General features: G+C 36.1%; 1 protein-coding gene across 2 annotated transcripts in view; it reads left to right on the forward strand.

The window, feature by feature from the left end:
- The window catches only part of THAP2 (THAP domain containing 2), an 11331-nt gene extending 2165 nt beyond the window's left edge, over window positions 1-9166 (forward strand). For both annotated transcript variants that reach the window (XM_008055234.2, XM_021710991.1), the window contains exons 2-3: window positions 4914-5109; window positions 8467-9166. In XM_008055234.2, the coding sequence (XP_008053425.1) occupies window positions 4914-5109; window positions 8467-8856 (586 nt within the window). In that variant the 3' untranslated portion in view covers window positions 8857-9166. The remainder of the gene's footprint in view (window positions 1-4913; window positions 5110-8466) is intronic.
- The last annotated feature ends 7310 nt before the right edge of the window (window positions 9167-16476 follow it).

Raw genomic sequence — 16476 nt, forward strand, 5'->3', positions numbered from 1 at the left:
AAAAAAAAAAAAAAAAAAAGAAAAGAAAAGAAAAATGAGCTTATTACAGAATGTTAATTTACCTACTGTTTTCTTCACAGGGAAATCCTGCTATATCAACTCAACACTGTACTTAGTTGCTGGCACAACCAACAGTGGATTAGGGGAAGTGAGAGTTAGCAGAGAAAAACTAGTTACAAAACTGTAGTAAAACAGGAGGAGTCCACCCAGTGTCCCAAACTAGGGTGGTACTAACAGTAAGGATGGAGAGATTTGAGAAATATTTGAGGAGAAACTACTGAACTTAGTAATTTGATCTGGAAGATGAGAGAGAGAGAGGGGAGTCCAGGCACCAATAACAATGTTTAAAAGAGGGATGGTGGTACAGTAACATGCATACCATTTGCCTACTCTGAAATTAACATCTTCATGTGTAACCTCAGAAATTTAGATCTTAAATACCATTGATTATAATAAAAAATACATTCCTATTTCATAAGTACAAACAATACTTAATTAACTCTTCTCCTATGTTCAAGGAGAAGAGTTGAACTTACTGTCTAAACTTACTGTCTCCATTTTTACTTCTTACTCAGCCCGTTCTAGTCCATCTCCCCAATAGTTTTCTGAAATTGCTCTTGTTAACATGAACTCTGTGTCTTTCTACATTCATTTTTCATGGTGTGTGATCATTTCTTCTTTGAAATACTCTATATTTTTGAATTGTTTGACACTAGTTTTGTGATTATCTTCATGCTCCTCGGCCTATTTTCAGTCTCTTCTGTCAACTCACCACCCTCTAACTCAGGTCTTCACACTCAACAAAAAGATTTAAGGTATTCCTCTGGTCTCAGTTAACATCTGCTTATTGATCCCTCTACATAAATATCTCTAGTCCATATCTCTAATGAGTGCCAGATTTATAGTCCAAGTGTCCACTCTATTTCCCTGATTTCCCTCCAGTCACCCAGATTCAATAAAGAACTGCCCTCTCCCCCCCCACCCCCAACATACCCCACTTCCTGTATTATTCTCAGTCAATGAAAACACCATCTGCCTGGAAACTTGGAAGTCTTCCTCCTTTGACTTCTTGCCATTACCTCTTGACTGGATTATTACAACAGGCTCAATGTTCATTGCCTCCGTTCATGCTGACCTTGCCACTTTTCTATAATCAGTAGTGTATTGCTAAATGTTTAACAGCTAGCTCTCCAGGAAGGGGGGAACACCCTGATTTGTAGTGTTTTCCCAATTTCTATGATATAAATACTCCTACCATAGCTGGTTTCAAGCTACCAATATGATATCACTGATCATGGAGCTGGGAAGAGGTGTGTAGTCTCACACTATTCTATAGTATTTCTACCATACAAACATAGGCTTAGTACAGATAATAGTAAAATAATTAGGAAATTAGGAGACTTTGTTTTTTATTTTTTGAGTTGGAGTCTGTGTGTAATGAGTTTTAAATCCCTAATATGGAGGCTAAATTAGAGATGTTTTGTTGGGGGCAAATAGACCACTTTGACACCTTCTGTGTTGAACTTACAGAGTTTGGGTAACCAAGGGCATTGGCCAATATCAAAAGAACTTTAAAAGGCTGTCCCTGGCTGGGTGCAGTAGCTCATGCCTGTAATCCCACTATTTTGGGAGGTCAAGACAAGAGGATTGCTTGATCCCAGGAGTTCAAGAGCAGCCTAGGCAACATAGCAATAACTTCATCATTACAAAAAATTTTTAGAAGTTAGCCAGGCCTAGTGGCATGCACCTGTTGTCTCAGTTACTTGGGAGGCTGAGGAAGAAGGATCCCTTGAGCACAGGAGGTTGAGGCTGCAGTGAGCCATGATAGTACTAATGCACTCCAGCCTGAGCAACAGAGTGAGACCCCCAGCTCAGATAAAAATAAATACATAAATAAATAAGACTGTCCCTTATTGGCAAGGTTCTTCTTGAGTCAAGGGACAAAGCATTAATGGAACCAGTATGGAAAAAGAGTTCTCATTGTCCAGGCCTTCTTTTTTACAATTAGAAGACTGGCAGCTGGTATTTATCTTTTTCCTTCAAGACTTGGAGTTTAGCAGCTTTAAGGGCAAAATTGATCATAAACCCAGCTGCATTTGAGAGTTAGCCCTTCCTTTTCTGCCTTAAATTAAAATGTTTGCTTCTCTTCCTTACTACTAAATATCCTTTGTGACTTTTTTTTCCCCAAGAATAGGGCCATTTTATTTGCGTTAAAAAAACCTATTGAGGCCAGGCACAGTAGCTCACACCTACAATCCCAGTACCTTGGAAGGCAGAGGCTAAAGACTTGCCTGAGCCCAGGGAATAGAGACCAGCCTGGGCACCTTGGCAAGACTTTGTCTCTACAATACATAGGAAAAAAAATTAGCTGGGCATGGTGGCACATGCCTATGGTACCAGCTACTTGGAAGGCTGAGGTAGAAGGGTCCACCTGAGCCCAGCAGTTTGAGGCTGCAGTGACTGTGAGCATGGCACTGTACTCCAGTCTGGGTGACAGAGTGAGACTCCAACTAAAAAAAAAAAAAGCCTGTTGAGGCAGGTATCCTTTGTCCTCAATGATTTTCTTAATGGCATCAGGGAACTTGTCTGCTGCTCCTTGGTAGGCAGAAACTGCTTCTCCTGTTACCTTGATGCTTTTTAAGCCAAACAAACCACTTTCTAAGATTATCAAACCATCCTTTGCTGGCATTAAATTCTTCAGCTTTAGATCATGCACCTTCCTTTTGCTTTATGTTGTCATGTAATAACTTCACTTTTTCTCTAATCATATTAGAGACATCAGTATGCCTTTCTAATAGCAATTATACATCCACATAAAAGCTTCATTTTCTTTTTCTTTCTTTCTTTTTTTTTTTTTTTTGAGTTGAAGTCTCACTCTGTCGCCCAAATTGGAGTGCAGTGGCATGCTCACAGCCACCGCAGCCTCAACCTGCTGGGATCCAGCGAACCTACCTCCTCAGCCTTCCAAGTAACTGGAACTACAGGCACGTGCTACCACCTCTGGCTAGTTTTTTATTTTAATTGTAGAAACGAGGTCTTGCCAAGTTGCCCGGGCGGGTCTCAAACCTGTGGGCTCAGGCAATCCACTCGCCTCACCCTCCCAAAGTGCTGGGATTATAGGCTGAGCCACCAAGCCCAGCAAAAAGCTTCATTTTCAATATGAGATAGACATTTCACAAGAAGTGCAAGGTTTCTGCACCTGCTGGTGCAGATACAGCAACAACTTCACACATTTCCTTTTCTTTTTTCACTATGGTTCTGTATTAACTTATCTTGTAATGGCAGGAAACTGCAGCTGTAGACCTCATTCTATGATACACATCAAGCAGTTCAACTTTTTCTTGTATTGTCATGACTTTTCTCTACATCTTGGAGCACCTCCAGCACCACTAGTGCCACTTTGTATGGGTCTTATGAAGTTATTCAAGGTTTATGGTGTTGCACTAAACACAATGAGACATGTGCAAGAACCACGAGAGATCACTTTTTACCATGATATGCAATTTACTGGTGAGACAAACTGCTCATGCAGAGGTTATTAGCATCACATGTTGCTTTAAGCAGATACATTGTTTGAGATCACTACAATAGCAGTAGAAGATGGCTACAAAATTATTATAGCAGTGCCATATTACTGCAGTTAGGTTTATGCATATGACTTAATACTGCATCTTTATATTTGTTTACATTTTCTTGACTGTGAATGGTGCCATGCATGGTCTGTGTATGTAAGCTTTGATAAATTTTAACTTTTTAACTTTATAATAGATTTATGGTAGTAAGTTATAAAATAGAGTAGTATCTACATATACTTTATGCATTCATGACATACATTTTTCTTAATTTTGCTTCACTATTTCTAGGTTATACAGTTCATCTGTGAGTTTTTTCAAATTGTTGCAATTCTCTGAAATTTTTTCCAGTATGTTTATTGAAAAAATATCCAGTTTTAATTGGACTTTTGCAGTTCAAGCCCAAGTTGTTCAAGGGTAGATTGTATTTTTTAGTTGAAGTAAATGTGAAGGAGAAACATTTCTACAGAGCATTTTACCTTTTTGTAATGATGCTTTCTGCTGCACTATGTAATTTAAGAATTGACTTTAAAAAATATATGCAGTTTAACTACATGGAAGTAATACAATAAATTATTAATTTACATATTCTGTATTCTTATTAATTTAGTGGCTTTTTGTTGCAACCCTACTGTTTGCAAGGCACTGTGCTAAGTGTCAAAGATAAATCAATGATTAGCTGGGCATGCCCCTGTAGTCCCAACTACTTGAGAGGCTGAGGAGAGAGAATTGCTTAAGCCCACGTGTTGGAGGCTGCAGTGATTGTGCCACTGCACTCCAGCCTAGGCAAGAATGAGAACCTGTCACTCAGAAGAAAAAGAAAGGTAAAGATATAACTATAAAATATATAATCTGTTGTTTCACCGGTAATTTATTAAAATGGAAAATTTACAAAACAATGTGGTAGGTGTCATAATGATAGAACACAGAGGAAGGCATACCAGAATCTGCTTAGCTTTCCTTGATAAAAGTTAATCTTTAGATAATCTGCTTTGTCTTGACCATGTATACCAGCAGCAGATTAAAACATTGTGAAATTACTCTTTGATTGTGAAATTACATAAACTTGATCTAGATCTGTTTAGTCATGTTTTATTTTACTGCCTATATTAAGAACTAGATTGAGAAGAATTGTCTCTTTTTAAAAACGAATAAAACTACTCAAGTTTTTTACTAAGTTTTTTACAACTTACCAAAATTACCATCCAGATTCTGGATATTATGAGTTTAAAATTTCCTGTGTAAATGGGAAGCATCTTAAATCATCACGTTTAAAATCTCTTTTAACCATTTATGATATGGTATGATAGTTAGAAATTTGACTTGCCTGTTTTTTTTAAGGTTTCCTTTGGATCCTAAAAGAAGAAAAGAATGGGTTCGCCTGGTTAGGCGCAAAAATTTTGTGCCAGGAAAACACACATTTCTTTGTTCAAAGCACTTTGAAGCCTCCTGTTTTGACCTTACAGGACAAACTCGACGACTTAAAATGGATGCTGTTCCAACCATTTTTGACTTTTGTACCCATATAAAGTCTATGGTAGGTAATGCTACTCTCTCTTTTTTTTTTTTTCACTATTTTTATAACCCATTCCTTTATTTATTTTTATTTATTTTTTATTTCAAAGATGTGGGGTACAATTCAGGATTAGGTATACAGATGTTCATTATGCAGGCATCCTTGATGAGGTGTGGCCCCCTCCAGCAGTTTTCCTCAACTGATAATCCCACCCCCCCCTCCCCTAACAGTTTCCCATTACTGCCAATCCCTTTCTTACAGTATTGTGATAATTGCTTAAGGTCTACGAGTGAGAACATATGGTAGTCTGTTCTTTATTTCTGTGATAGATCACTGAGTATGATAGACTCTGGTTGCTATAAAGTCCATATGTTTGTCCTTCTTTATAGCTGCATAATATTCCATTGTTTATATGTACCACATTCTTTTTATCCAGTCCAGTTTCAGTGGGCAACACGGTTCCATGTTTTCATTATTGTAAATTGTGCTGCAAGAAACATGCATGTGCAGGTATCTTTTTTGTAGAATGATTTGAGTTTCTCCAGGTGTATTCCCAATATAGGGATTGCTGGGTCATATGGAAGGTCACTTTCTAGTTCTTTCAGAAATCACCACACTGTTTTCCAGAGAGCAGCCCGTTCCTTTTTATTGATACAGTACAGCAATTCAGAAGATACTGAAATTCATGTATAATGAGATCCTCAAGAAAGTTGCAGACCTTCCTATTGTGTAGTAAAGGTGATGCTAGAATTAGAGCTCAGCTCTCCTGACTCCAAGTCTTTCCCCAGTCCAAATTGTTTTTACTATATTACTACCAATTATTAGCAATAATTTACCAGTGGTAAAACAAATCATATGAATAATGACACCTCCAGCATTGCTCTGCTCTGATTTCAAGATGACGTGCAAATAACATGTGCTAAGTGCTTTAAGAGCCGTATACTCAGAGTATACCAAATATTGTAAGTTCAGAGGGAGGCATAACAGAAAATATTATAAAGCTTTGGCATTTAGACTGGGCTTGAAGACTTGGGAGTTTAGAATGTGGAAGAGTATTCTTGATCTTGCACAGAAAAATTGCAATTGGATGTTAGGAACAAAAACAAATGGGTTAAGGGATGAGTGGGAAATAATCAAATGTTAGCAAGTGATATTTAAAATAAAGGAGAGGATTAAGGAACAAGATGGCTGTATTAAAACCATGTTTTATCTAGTTAGGGAAGATGTGATCAGAGATGAAAACCTAGATGAGAAAAGATCACCAAAAGGTAAGAAGGGGTAGAATAAACACAAATAAGTTTACCTCTTTTTTTTTTTTTTTTGAGTTGGAGTCTCACTCTGTCGCCCAGGCTGGAGTGCAGTGGCACACTCACAGCTACCCTAGTGTCAACATGCTGGGCTCTGGCGATCCTTCCACCTCAACCTTCCAAGTAGCCGGAACTAAAGACACACGCTACCATGCCCAGCTAATTTTTTTTTTTTTAATTTATTGTAGAGACAAGATCTCACCAAGTTGCCCAGGCTGGTCTCAAACCCGTGGGCTCAGGCAATCCACTTGCCTCAGCCTTCCAAAGTGCTGGGATTACAGATAGCTGTCAAGCCTGGCCTTAAGTTTAGCTCTGAAAAAGAAGACAGACATGTTTTCCTCTGAGATGGGAAAAACTACAGTTTTTTGTTGTTGTTATTTCTATTTTTATTTTTTCTTATTTCTGACAGTTAAACTTGTGAGTTACTACTGAATGAGAGAAGGGGTCATAACAAACTATCACAGATGCTATAAAAGCTTGAGGAAGGCAGAACCTTTTGTCTTTTTCACTTCTGAGTCCTCAGCACCTCAAATAGTGCCTAGTACACAGTATGTACTCAAATATTTATTGAATTTAAAATGTACCTTATTTTTGACATTTTGATCATTTACTCAAATAATTTTAAGATTAAACTTTACATTATACTAGAATATAAGTTAGATGCTGGGGACATAAAGAGCAAAAAAGGGAACCAATTGTAGGTTTCATGAAGACAGGAACCATATTTGTCTTATTTGTTCACTGTTGTGTCTCCAGGAATTCATAATATGTTTCAATAAATGTGTATTTAAGGATTAAAAGACACAAATTTATGAGGATATGATATAATCTGGGAATTATAAGTAGTTTTGTATGGCTGGAGTATAAATCTGGTGAATGGCAGAATGGATAGGTAAAGAGAAATTTAGCCAGAATTGAAATACCAGATCTGCTAGAATAATTATTCTGGTGATAGAATATGGATTAATGAGGACCAAAATAAAGTGTAGCAATCAATAAAGGATAACATAGTCAAGCCAGATATGATATGAGCCTGATGTAGAGAGTGGCATTAAGAATGACAGAGAGGGGCCAGGCACAGTGACTCACACCTATAATCTGAAGACTTTGGAAGGTGGAGTCAGCAGGATCACTTGAGCCCAAGAATTCAAGACTAGCCTAGGCAACATAGTGAGACCTTATCTCTACTAAACATTTTAAAATTAGCTGAGTGGTGGCACATGCCTGTAGTCCCAGCTACTTGGGAGGCTAATTGGTTGAGCTAAGGAGTTGGAGGCTGTGGTGAGCCGTGATCGTGCCACTGACTCCAGCCTGGCTGATGGAGTGAGACCCTGACTCAAAATAAAAGAAAAAAAAGAATGACAGGAGAGGATTCATGATACAAATATTTAGGAGATAGAATTAATTGGACTTAAAGACCATTTGAATAAAAGACATAAAGAGAAAAAAGGACTCCTCGTGTTTCTGATTTGGGCATAAATTTCCTAGCCACATTTTAAATCCTTAAAGATGTAATCATGAACAACTGGTAGCTAAATCTATTTAGAAGCTTGATACTTAAGAATATGTTTCTTGGAATAATTTGACCAGAGAGGAAAAAAAGTGTGTTTCTATGGATCCTTTAATTTTCATTAAGTAGGACCTTGGGTCTAAAATATTCATCAAATTAAGAAAATAGTATTTGACTAAAAGGGAAATCAAATTAGTATAATAGATAATAAAATGTCTAATTACATTCTAAATTGGCCATAGTAAGTAAATTGCAAAGGATTTTTGAAGTCTCTGAAGAATCACACTCAGTAATTGGAAAGAGACCTTGGAAGTCCATCGTCTATTTCCAAATCAGTGTTTAAATGTCTCTGGAGAGAGGACAAAAAGATATAAATGATAATTAAACCAGTTGAGAAACTTAACCCATGGTTACATGAGATGGGCTGCTGATGTTTCCTGTCAAACTTTTAAAATCAACTCTTATTAGAGCAGTTTAAGTTGTCTGTAATCCAAAATTAGACAGCACTTATTTGTCATATTTCATAATTTATGTTCAACCTTTTCATTTTATTTGGCTCAGAAACTCAAGTCAAGGAATCTTTTGAAGAAAAACAACAGTTGTACTCCAGCTGGAACGTCTAATTTAAAATCAAACATTAGTAGTCATCAAGTACTACTTGAACACAGTTATGCCTTTAGGAATCCTATGGAGGCAAAAAGGAGGATAATTAAACTGGAAAAAGAAATAGCAAGCTTAAGAAGAAAGATGAAAACTTGCTTACAAAAAGAACGCAGAGCAACTCGAAGATGGATCAAAGCCACATGCTTGGTGAAGACTTTAGAAGCAAATAACATATTACCTAAAGGCACATCAGAACACATTTTACCAACTGCCTTAAGCAGTATTGCTTTGGAGGATTTCAAGATTCTTGAACAAGATCAGCAAGATAAAGCATTACCAAGTCTCTAAATCTAAAACAGACCAAGAGTACCTTCATTTAAGTTTAGCTTGCACAGAACTTGTCCATCCTTCCTTCTTTTCAGAGGTAAAGATATTTATGGCAATTATGCCAAAATGCAGTATTTAATAAAGTTTTACTTGAAGTAACATTATTACTGTATAACTTATGAAGACTTTATTACAAAAAAATAGGAAACTTTGTATGAACATTTCATTTGAAAAATGAGTGGAAGTGCCTTATGTAAGAAAAATTTTGCTAGGAAACTATGTTTGCAAGATACTTTTTTTAAAACTATTATTAAAGAACAATTTATGACAAGTAATATGCTTAATTAATATTGGAAAAGGATGTTTTCCTATACCAAAGTTGGGATATTACGTTCTTAATAAGATGCTAAGTAGGAGATAACCAACCTTAATTATAACCTTAAAAGTGTTGGGTTTTGTATTAATTATTGGCACTGTGATTTGAAAAATTTATAGAAAAAAATCTGAGGTACAGGGCAAGCTTTTTAAGCTTACTGCGTTTTTTTGTTTTTTGTTTTTTTTTACCAGTAAAATGAACTTATCATGGACTCCCTCATAAGAATTTTAAAATACAGTAGATTGGAAGATATTTTAATGTGACATATCCTTGAGTTATCCAAACTGGTAAGGCCTCAAGTACCTCAGACTAGTAAAATCTGATTATATTCACCTTCTAAGAAAACACGTTGTAAAATAAGACAAAGTTTAGGATCTAGCTTTTACCTTAATTACACAAATAGACAGATGTATGCTACTCTTTTTTTCATAATAAAAACATTACATTTCCAACTTCAAAACTGGTGTGCCCATGTGCGTTGATACTTAATGCTTAAGCCTTTTTTTTTTCTTTTTTAACTACTTTCCACATACATTCTATACCTCAGAAACACATTATCAATATAGTTTTTTTTTAATTTTTTTTCTTCATAAATCCTCAGTGAAATTTAATCACAGAAAAGTTCTTACTATATTATACCTTCACAATGTTTAACTTAATAAATTTATCTCCCATTCAAGTACTAACCAGGCCTTACTTGCTTAGCTTCCGAGATCAGACGATATCAAGCACATTCAGAGTGGTATGGCCATAGACTGAATCAGTTGCTCTTACACATCAGTTTGCTTTTTATCTCTTTTAAAGTCAAATAGCGGAGCCATATTACATAAGGGAAATGAAATGTACTTCTCTATGAAAATACATGTATGTCCGTGATAAAGCTATGCAAGTGCTAGTTATTTTACAAAATAGAAGTATCAGAACTATTCTTATGGTTGCCACTTGAACAAAAAGGGTTTGCCATATTTCACTAAATGTTTAATAGGAGCCCTTCAAGCAGCTTTGGTGAAATCATGTAAAAATATATAACCAAGGTATTTAACCCTAATCCAAGCTTGTGATACTAACAAATGAAAGTAGCATATACCAAATCATAAATTGCTACAAATCTTTCCTATAAAGTAATGGCAACTTTAAGATTAAAAAACTGGTTGGTTTGTTTTTTTTTCCAACTGTTTGTGGATTGCCTTTTTTTAAAATGACATTTGCTTGGATATTAGCAACAATCTTTTTATAGTATTAGTACCCTCTTTTAGTAAGGAATGACTCCCAAGCAAATGCAAGAGTAGGAAGTGTCTTAATTCCCTTGAGTTACTTAGAACAAATATTTATGGAAGTTCTTTTGTAGAAGGTACAAGCCTTGTTGGTCATTTTGTCTTTATCTTAAGTATTGGATGTAGTCTTGGAATTGTCATTACATGTTTTTTCCCTGATAGATTTCAAATACCTTTTCACCAGTATACAGTCAGCAAACACTTAGTGACCATATCTACTTTATAACTCAAAATGTTGGGCAAATAATCATTTGAATAAAAATGATTTTTTTCAAGTAGAGACTCTCATGTGGTTCATGCCCCCACTCCAAATACAAAACAAAACACTAATTAATGTTCCCATCTTCAATAATATCTTGAAATCTTAATACAAAGTTTTAAAAATCATAAAAATATAACCTTATAAAATACAAAAAGGTTTTGGCAAGGTTACTTCATCTCACTATTATTTGACATAATTGAATAAACTGCTACTTAATAATTTGGAGTAAATTTCTGTGTTTTCTCTATGTCATTTAATGTTACAGTTCTGATGTAGTTCCAAGCCCTCCCTGCATTGAATTGTTTTATTGGCCTACAATCTGTCCATCTTAAAACTAGCTTCATTCATAGAGGAACAACCTAAAAAGAATCTCTTAAAATCCTGTTTTGGGGTTGCTGATAGATTTTTCTTCTTTAATCACTCTGACCATAAAACTAGTCAAAATTATAATAGCTCTTTTTTCCTCTGCTGGTCACAACACAGATCCTCCATTCATTCTGTGTCTACTAGGCACTAACTTCTACAAAGAACCAGCTAAATGCTAGGTGTTATTAAGAGGAATATGGACATGATTTTTTTGCCCTAAAGTTGCTCAGTCTCCTGAGAGAAATAAATAATAATTATAATACAGTATGATAAATGCTATGAAAGAAATAGGTGTAGCCAAGTGGGGTGGCTCATGCCTGTATTCCCAGCACTTTGGGAAGCAGAAACTAGAGGATTGCCTGAGTTCAGGGGTTCAAGACCAGCCTGGGCAACTTGGCAAGACCTCGTCTCGTCTCTACAGTAAATTAAAAATTAGCCGGGTGTGGTGGTGCGTGCCTGTGGTTCCAGCTACTTGGAAGGCTGAGGCAGAAGGATCACCTGAGCCCAACAGGTTGAGGCTGTGGTGGCCATGAGTGTGCTACTGTACTCCTGCCTGGGCAACAGAGTGAGACTCCGACTCAAAAAAAAGGAAGAAATAGGTGTAAAGTGCTTTGGTACTGCTCTTGAATTGGAATTCAATGAGAACTATAAACTGGTAATGCTCTTGAATTGGAATTCGATGAGAACTATAAATTTTAGAGCTTTTTATAATCAAATTATTTTGAAACAAAGCAGATTTCTCAAAATGACTTGCTAAAGGAGGTAGAAGGACATTGGTGTTTGTCCTGAATTAGAGTTTTTTAATGATCTTTAAAATGAAGACTGAAGAAATTTGTTGTTAATGATTTATCTTTGTTAAAAGGAAAACATAGCTATAAATAAAATTCTACATCAAAGCCAAGTACTGGAGTTCATTTGAAATGTGATATTTACAAAATAAAAGTCTTAACACAGATGTTTAAAATAATTTAACTCAGATTCTTTAAAGCACTTTGGCACCCATTTGTTCTCTTACTTTTTCCTTACAAACATTGAGTGTGGAAGATGGTATTATCTCAGATTTACACATGAAGAAGTCTTTGTTAATGTAATTTATTCATTCAGGCATTTACTATATGCCATCTTGCACAAGGGATAGAAATGCCTGTGATCTAGATAGTTCTAGATTAAACATAGGTCTTTGCCTCCAAATCCTCTCTGCCCTCCACATTCTAACTCTGTTTAACATATGAACCATGTTATTAGACTAGGACAAATTAAGTGTCTCAAAAAAATGAAAATAAGATAAAGTTTATATATAATAGTAAAGATTGTCTATGAGGTTATTGGTAATCTTCTAGGTGAACTTTATAATGTTGGTATTTTATCTCATTTTTCAACATTAGAATACGGGTAAATTTTAATTTTGGTATATACAGAAAATGGTTCATCTTTATACCAGAATATGAGATCGTTTTGATATTTAGACAGTTGGAAACTTTCTAAAATTAATGATTTTGTAGTGTATATTAAACAATTGCATACTATTAGTCACAAAAATGCATTCTATGTATGTTCATATTAAAAACTTCTTTCCACGGAGATTACTGTGTCTATTATTTCCAGAAAATGTACATAAACATTTCTGTGGAAGTTATTTCCCTAAATTGACCCCCTAAAAGACTTTGGTAGACGTCCTCCCTAAATTGAAGCAAATTGTAAACCAAATAAAGATATGTAGGCCAGGCTTGGTTGCTCAGCCTGTAATCTCAGCACTTTGGGAGGCCAAGGCAAGTGGACTGCTTGAGCCGCGAGTTCGAGACCAGCCCGGGCAACTTGGCGAGACCTCGTCTCTACAACAAATCAAAAACAATTTAGCCGGGTGTGGTAGCCTGTGCCTGTGGTTCAGGCTACTTGGAAGGCTGAGGCGGAAGGAGCGCTGGAGCCCAGTAGGTCGATGCTGGGGGTGGCCGTGAGTGTGCCACTGCATTCCAGCCTGGGCGACAGAATGAGACTCAAACTCAAAAAAAAAAAAAATATGTAAAGACCTAAGAAGGAATTACTTCATTTTTGTCATTCAAATTAAATCTAAGCATACATTATATTTATTTACACTGTTTTAAGTACAGCTATGCAATCTAGATATATGAAGAAATAATTCTAGGAGTCCTTATAATAATTTGAGGCTTACATGACTATCAAAGCATTTTATAAAAGTGTGATTTTTCTTAATTTTTTCTGATTTTTAACATAGTTTTTTAAATACTTTAATTCAAAAAATACTGTCTTATCATTTGCTGTGAAATGTTGAACAAATTTAGTTGTACTAGACAGACATGTTCCCTGTCCTCAGGCTATTAGAAAAAAAAATTCCATTTGTTTATTCTCACCCCCACTGCTCCACACCCTCTCCTTAATGCCCTTTTAGGATGAGGTGAATATAATACAACAAATCAGTCTTCAGACTACTGCTTAGCCTTTTAAAATTTGTGCTCTAAAAGTCATATATTTTTTTTTAATGTCAAGAAGTGTTTAATGTCAAGAGGGCAGCTATGTGCCTATCTCTCAGATCGATTTTTAGTTTAATAATTATTTAGCAAATACTCCAATTGTTATCTCCAAGTATTCGAGTTCTCTTGAACTTATTTTCATGCTCCTCTTAACCACCAACACTTTACAAACCGCCCTTTTAGTTTAGTCACTTAACAAACTCATTGTCATCTTTCAGATCTTAGCTTGGACACTCCCTTTCTCTTGTGTGACACCTTTCCTCAGCATATTAAAGTGACATAAATGCTTTTCTCCTTGAGTCCTGCTTTATAGATACATTGTGTAAAGTCATCTTATTATGATTGTCTACGTGTCTCTTCATCTCCTATGCTCCTTCAAGGTAGAGACTGGTGTGTGTGTGTTGGTTATTATTATTTTTTCTTTCCCTTTTAAGACCTGAGGGGTCTGAGTATATGTATTAGGCACTCCAGTACGAACAGATTTCAGAAAATCTAAACCACTCCCTTGGCTTAGATTCAAAGGTATTGAACATTAAATTCCACTGACATTTTCCTAGCAAACAATAGTGCTTTTTGCCTTTGGAATAATTTTTGCAATTGAAACTTTTTTATATCAAAGAACTTGATCATAAATATGTATTTGTATTATGAAATTTAAAGATTAGTACAACTGGCCAGGTTCAGTGACTCACGCCTATAATCACAACACTTTGAGATGCTGAGGTGGGAGAACTGTTGGAAGCCAGAAATTCGAAACCGGCCTGGGCAATTTTGTGAAACTCTGTCTCTTTTAAAACACAAACACACACACACACACACACACACACACACACACACACAAAGATTAGTACAGCAATGAGCTTTCAGTCTGTTCTATGATTGCCATAGTAAGTAACAAACTGTCATGTGTTCTACAGGTAAGGAAACTATGGTAAAGGCAGAAATAACTGTTGGAAAAATTTAAACAAGTATGTTTAAGTTTCTTCTTGGAGTCATTAATAATGCATTCGTATGATTCTATATGGATACAAAATTTCTCAGCCTTAAATTTTACCAGAGGTATTTTTGAAGGGTGGGGGATAGTATATCTACAAATAACTTGAAGAATATAATTTAAGAAATTCTTAACCAGAAAGTCTCCATTGCTAGAAAACAGCTTTTAAAGTAAATAGAAAAACAAAGACTATTGACATTTTTAAGACTGGCACAGTCTATAAAAATTATGACAGTAAAATCATGATTTTAAAAAAAGTACACAGTAGTCCTCCCTCATTCCAAGGGAGATTGTTCCAAGACCCCCAGTGGATGCTTGAAACCTCAAATAGTACTGAACCCTATATATGCTATTTTTTCCCCATACCTATGATAAAGTTTAATTTATAACAGGCACAGTAAGAGATAACGAATAACAAAATAGAATAATTATAAAAGTATGTTGCAATAAAAGTGACAAGAGTTACTTAAACACAAGCCCTATAATACCGCAACAATCTGATGACTGAGATGACTCCTAAGTGGACTAATGCGTGCATATTCTGGACCTAAGGAAGATTTCTGTCCCAGATGGGAAGGAGCTGGACAGCATCCCACTACTCTGAACAGCATGCAATTTAAACTTATAAATTTGTTATTTCTGGAATTTCCCATTTAGTATTTTCAGGTCACAGTTGAGCACAGGTAACTGGAACTGCAGATGAAGGATTACTATATTTGAACTACGTTAATTCCTCCAAATTATTTCAGCTAGAATAACTTGTTTTCTGGAGATTATCAACTGGACATTGGAAAAAAAATGAAAGGGCAAAATTTAAGAGTCAGTTTATTTAAATGGTCAATTCACTGACCATCTTTCCAACAGTTATTTCTGCCTTTACCATAGTTTCCTTTCCTGTAGAACACATGACAGTTTGTGACTTACTATGGCAATCATAGAACAGACTGAAAGCTCATTGTTGTACTAATCTTTGTGTGTGTGTGTGTGTGTGTGTGTGTGTGTGTGTGTGTGTGTGTGTGCGTGTGTGTGTTTTAAAAGAGACAGAGTCACACAAAATTGCCCAGGCTGGTTTCGAACTTCTGGCTTCAACAGTTCTCCCACCTCAGCATCCCAAAGTGTTGGGATTATAGGCGTGAGTCACTGAACCTGGCCAGTTGTACTGCATATTCAATATGCAGTCTTAGCCAGATAAAATACTCATCATCTAGCATCTAGCGACTGACCTGACCTCAGTGTTGTTAGGAGATGGCCCGACATTCACAGCTAGACTATGGTTTTCTCACAGATCACCAACTAATCCAATAAGGCCACCCTGTGACTGATGAAGTAAGGCAAAAACCAAAAAAACAGGATCAGTTCATAATTTTTTTGTGTCGAGGTCTCATTATGTCACCCAGGCTCAATCATGGCTCACTGCAGCCTCCACCTCCTGGGCTCAGGTGATCCTTCTGCCTCAGCCTCCCAAGTAACTGGCAATATAGGCCCACACCACCATGCCTAGCTAATTTTTTTTTTTTTTGTAGAGATGAAATCTTGCTATGTTGCCCAAGTTGGTCTCAAACTCTTGGACTCAAGCAATCCTCCCATTTCAGCCTCCCAAAATACTGGGATTACAGGCATGAGCCACTGTGCCTGGCAATTCATAATTTTGTCCAAGCGGAAACAAAAACAAGGTCACTGTGCAAACCATAAGAACACTAGCTTGTATTAATAATAACTTTATTAAGTAGTCTGGTAACATTGATATTGTCCAGTCGGCTCGGCAAGATAATCCAATCATTCGCCTACGTAGAATAGACTGAGACCAAAAGGGGGGCATATAATAAATTTTTGCATAAAGACCATATATGTATGTGGTTCAGTCAGAGATAGCCACTACT

This window comes from Carlito syrichta, unplaced genomic scaffold, assembly GCF_000164805.1.
Source record: "Carlito syrichta isolate Samal-C Ts95f unplaced genomic scaffold, Tarsius_syrichta-2.0.1 Scaffold301786, whole genome shotgun sequence".
In the NCBI taxonomy this organism is placed as follows: Eukaryota; Metazoa; Chordata; class Mammalia; order Primates; family Tarsiidae; genus Carlito; species Carlito syrichta.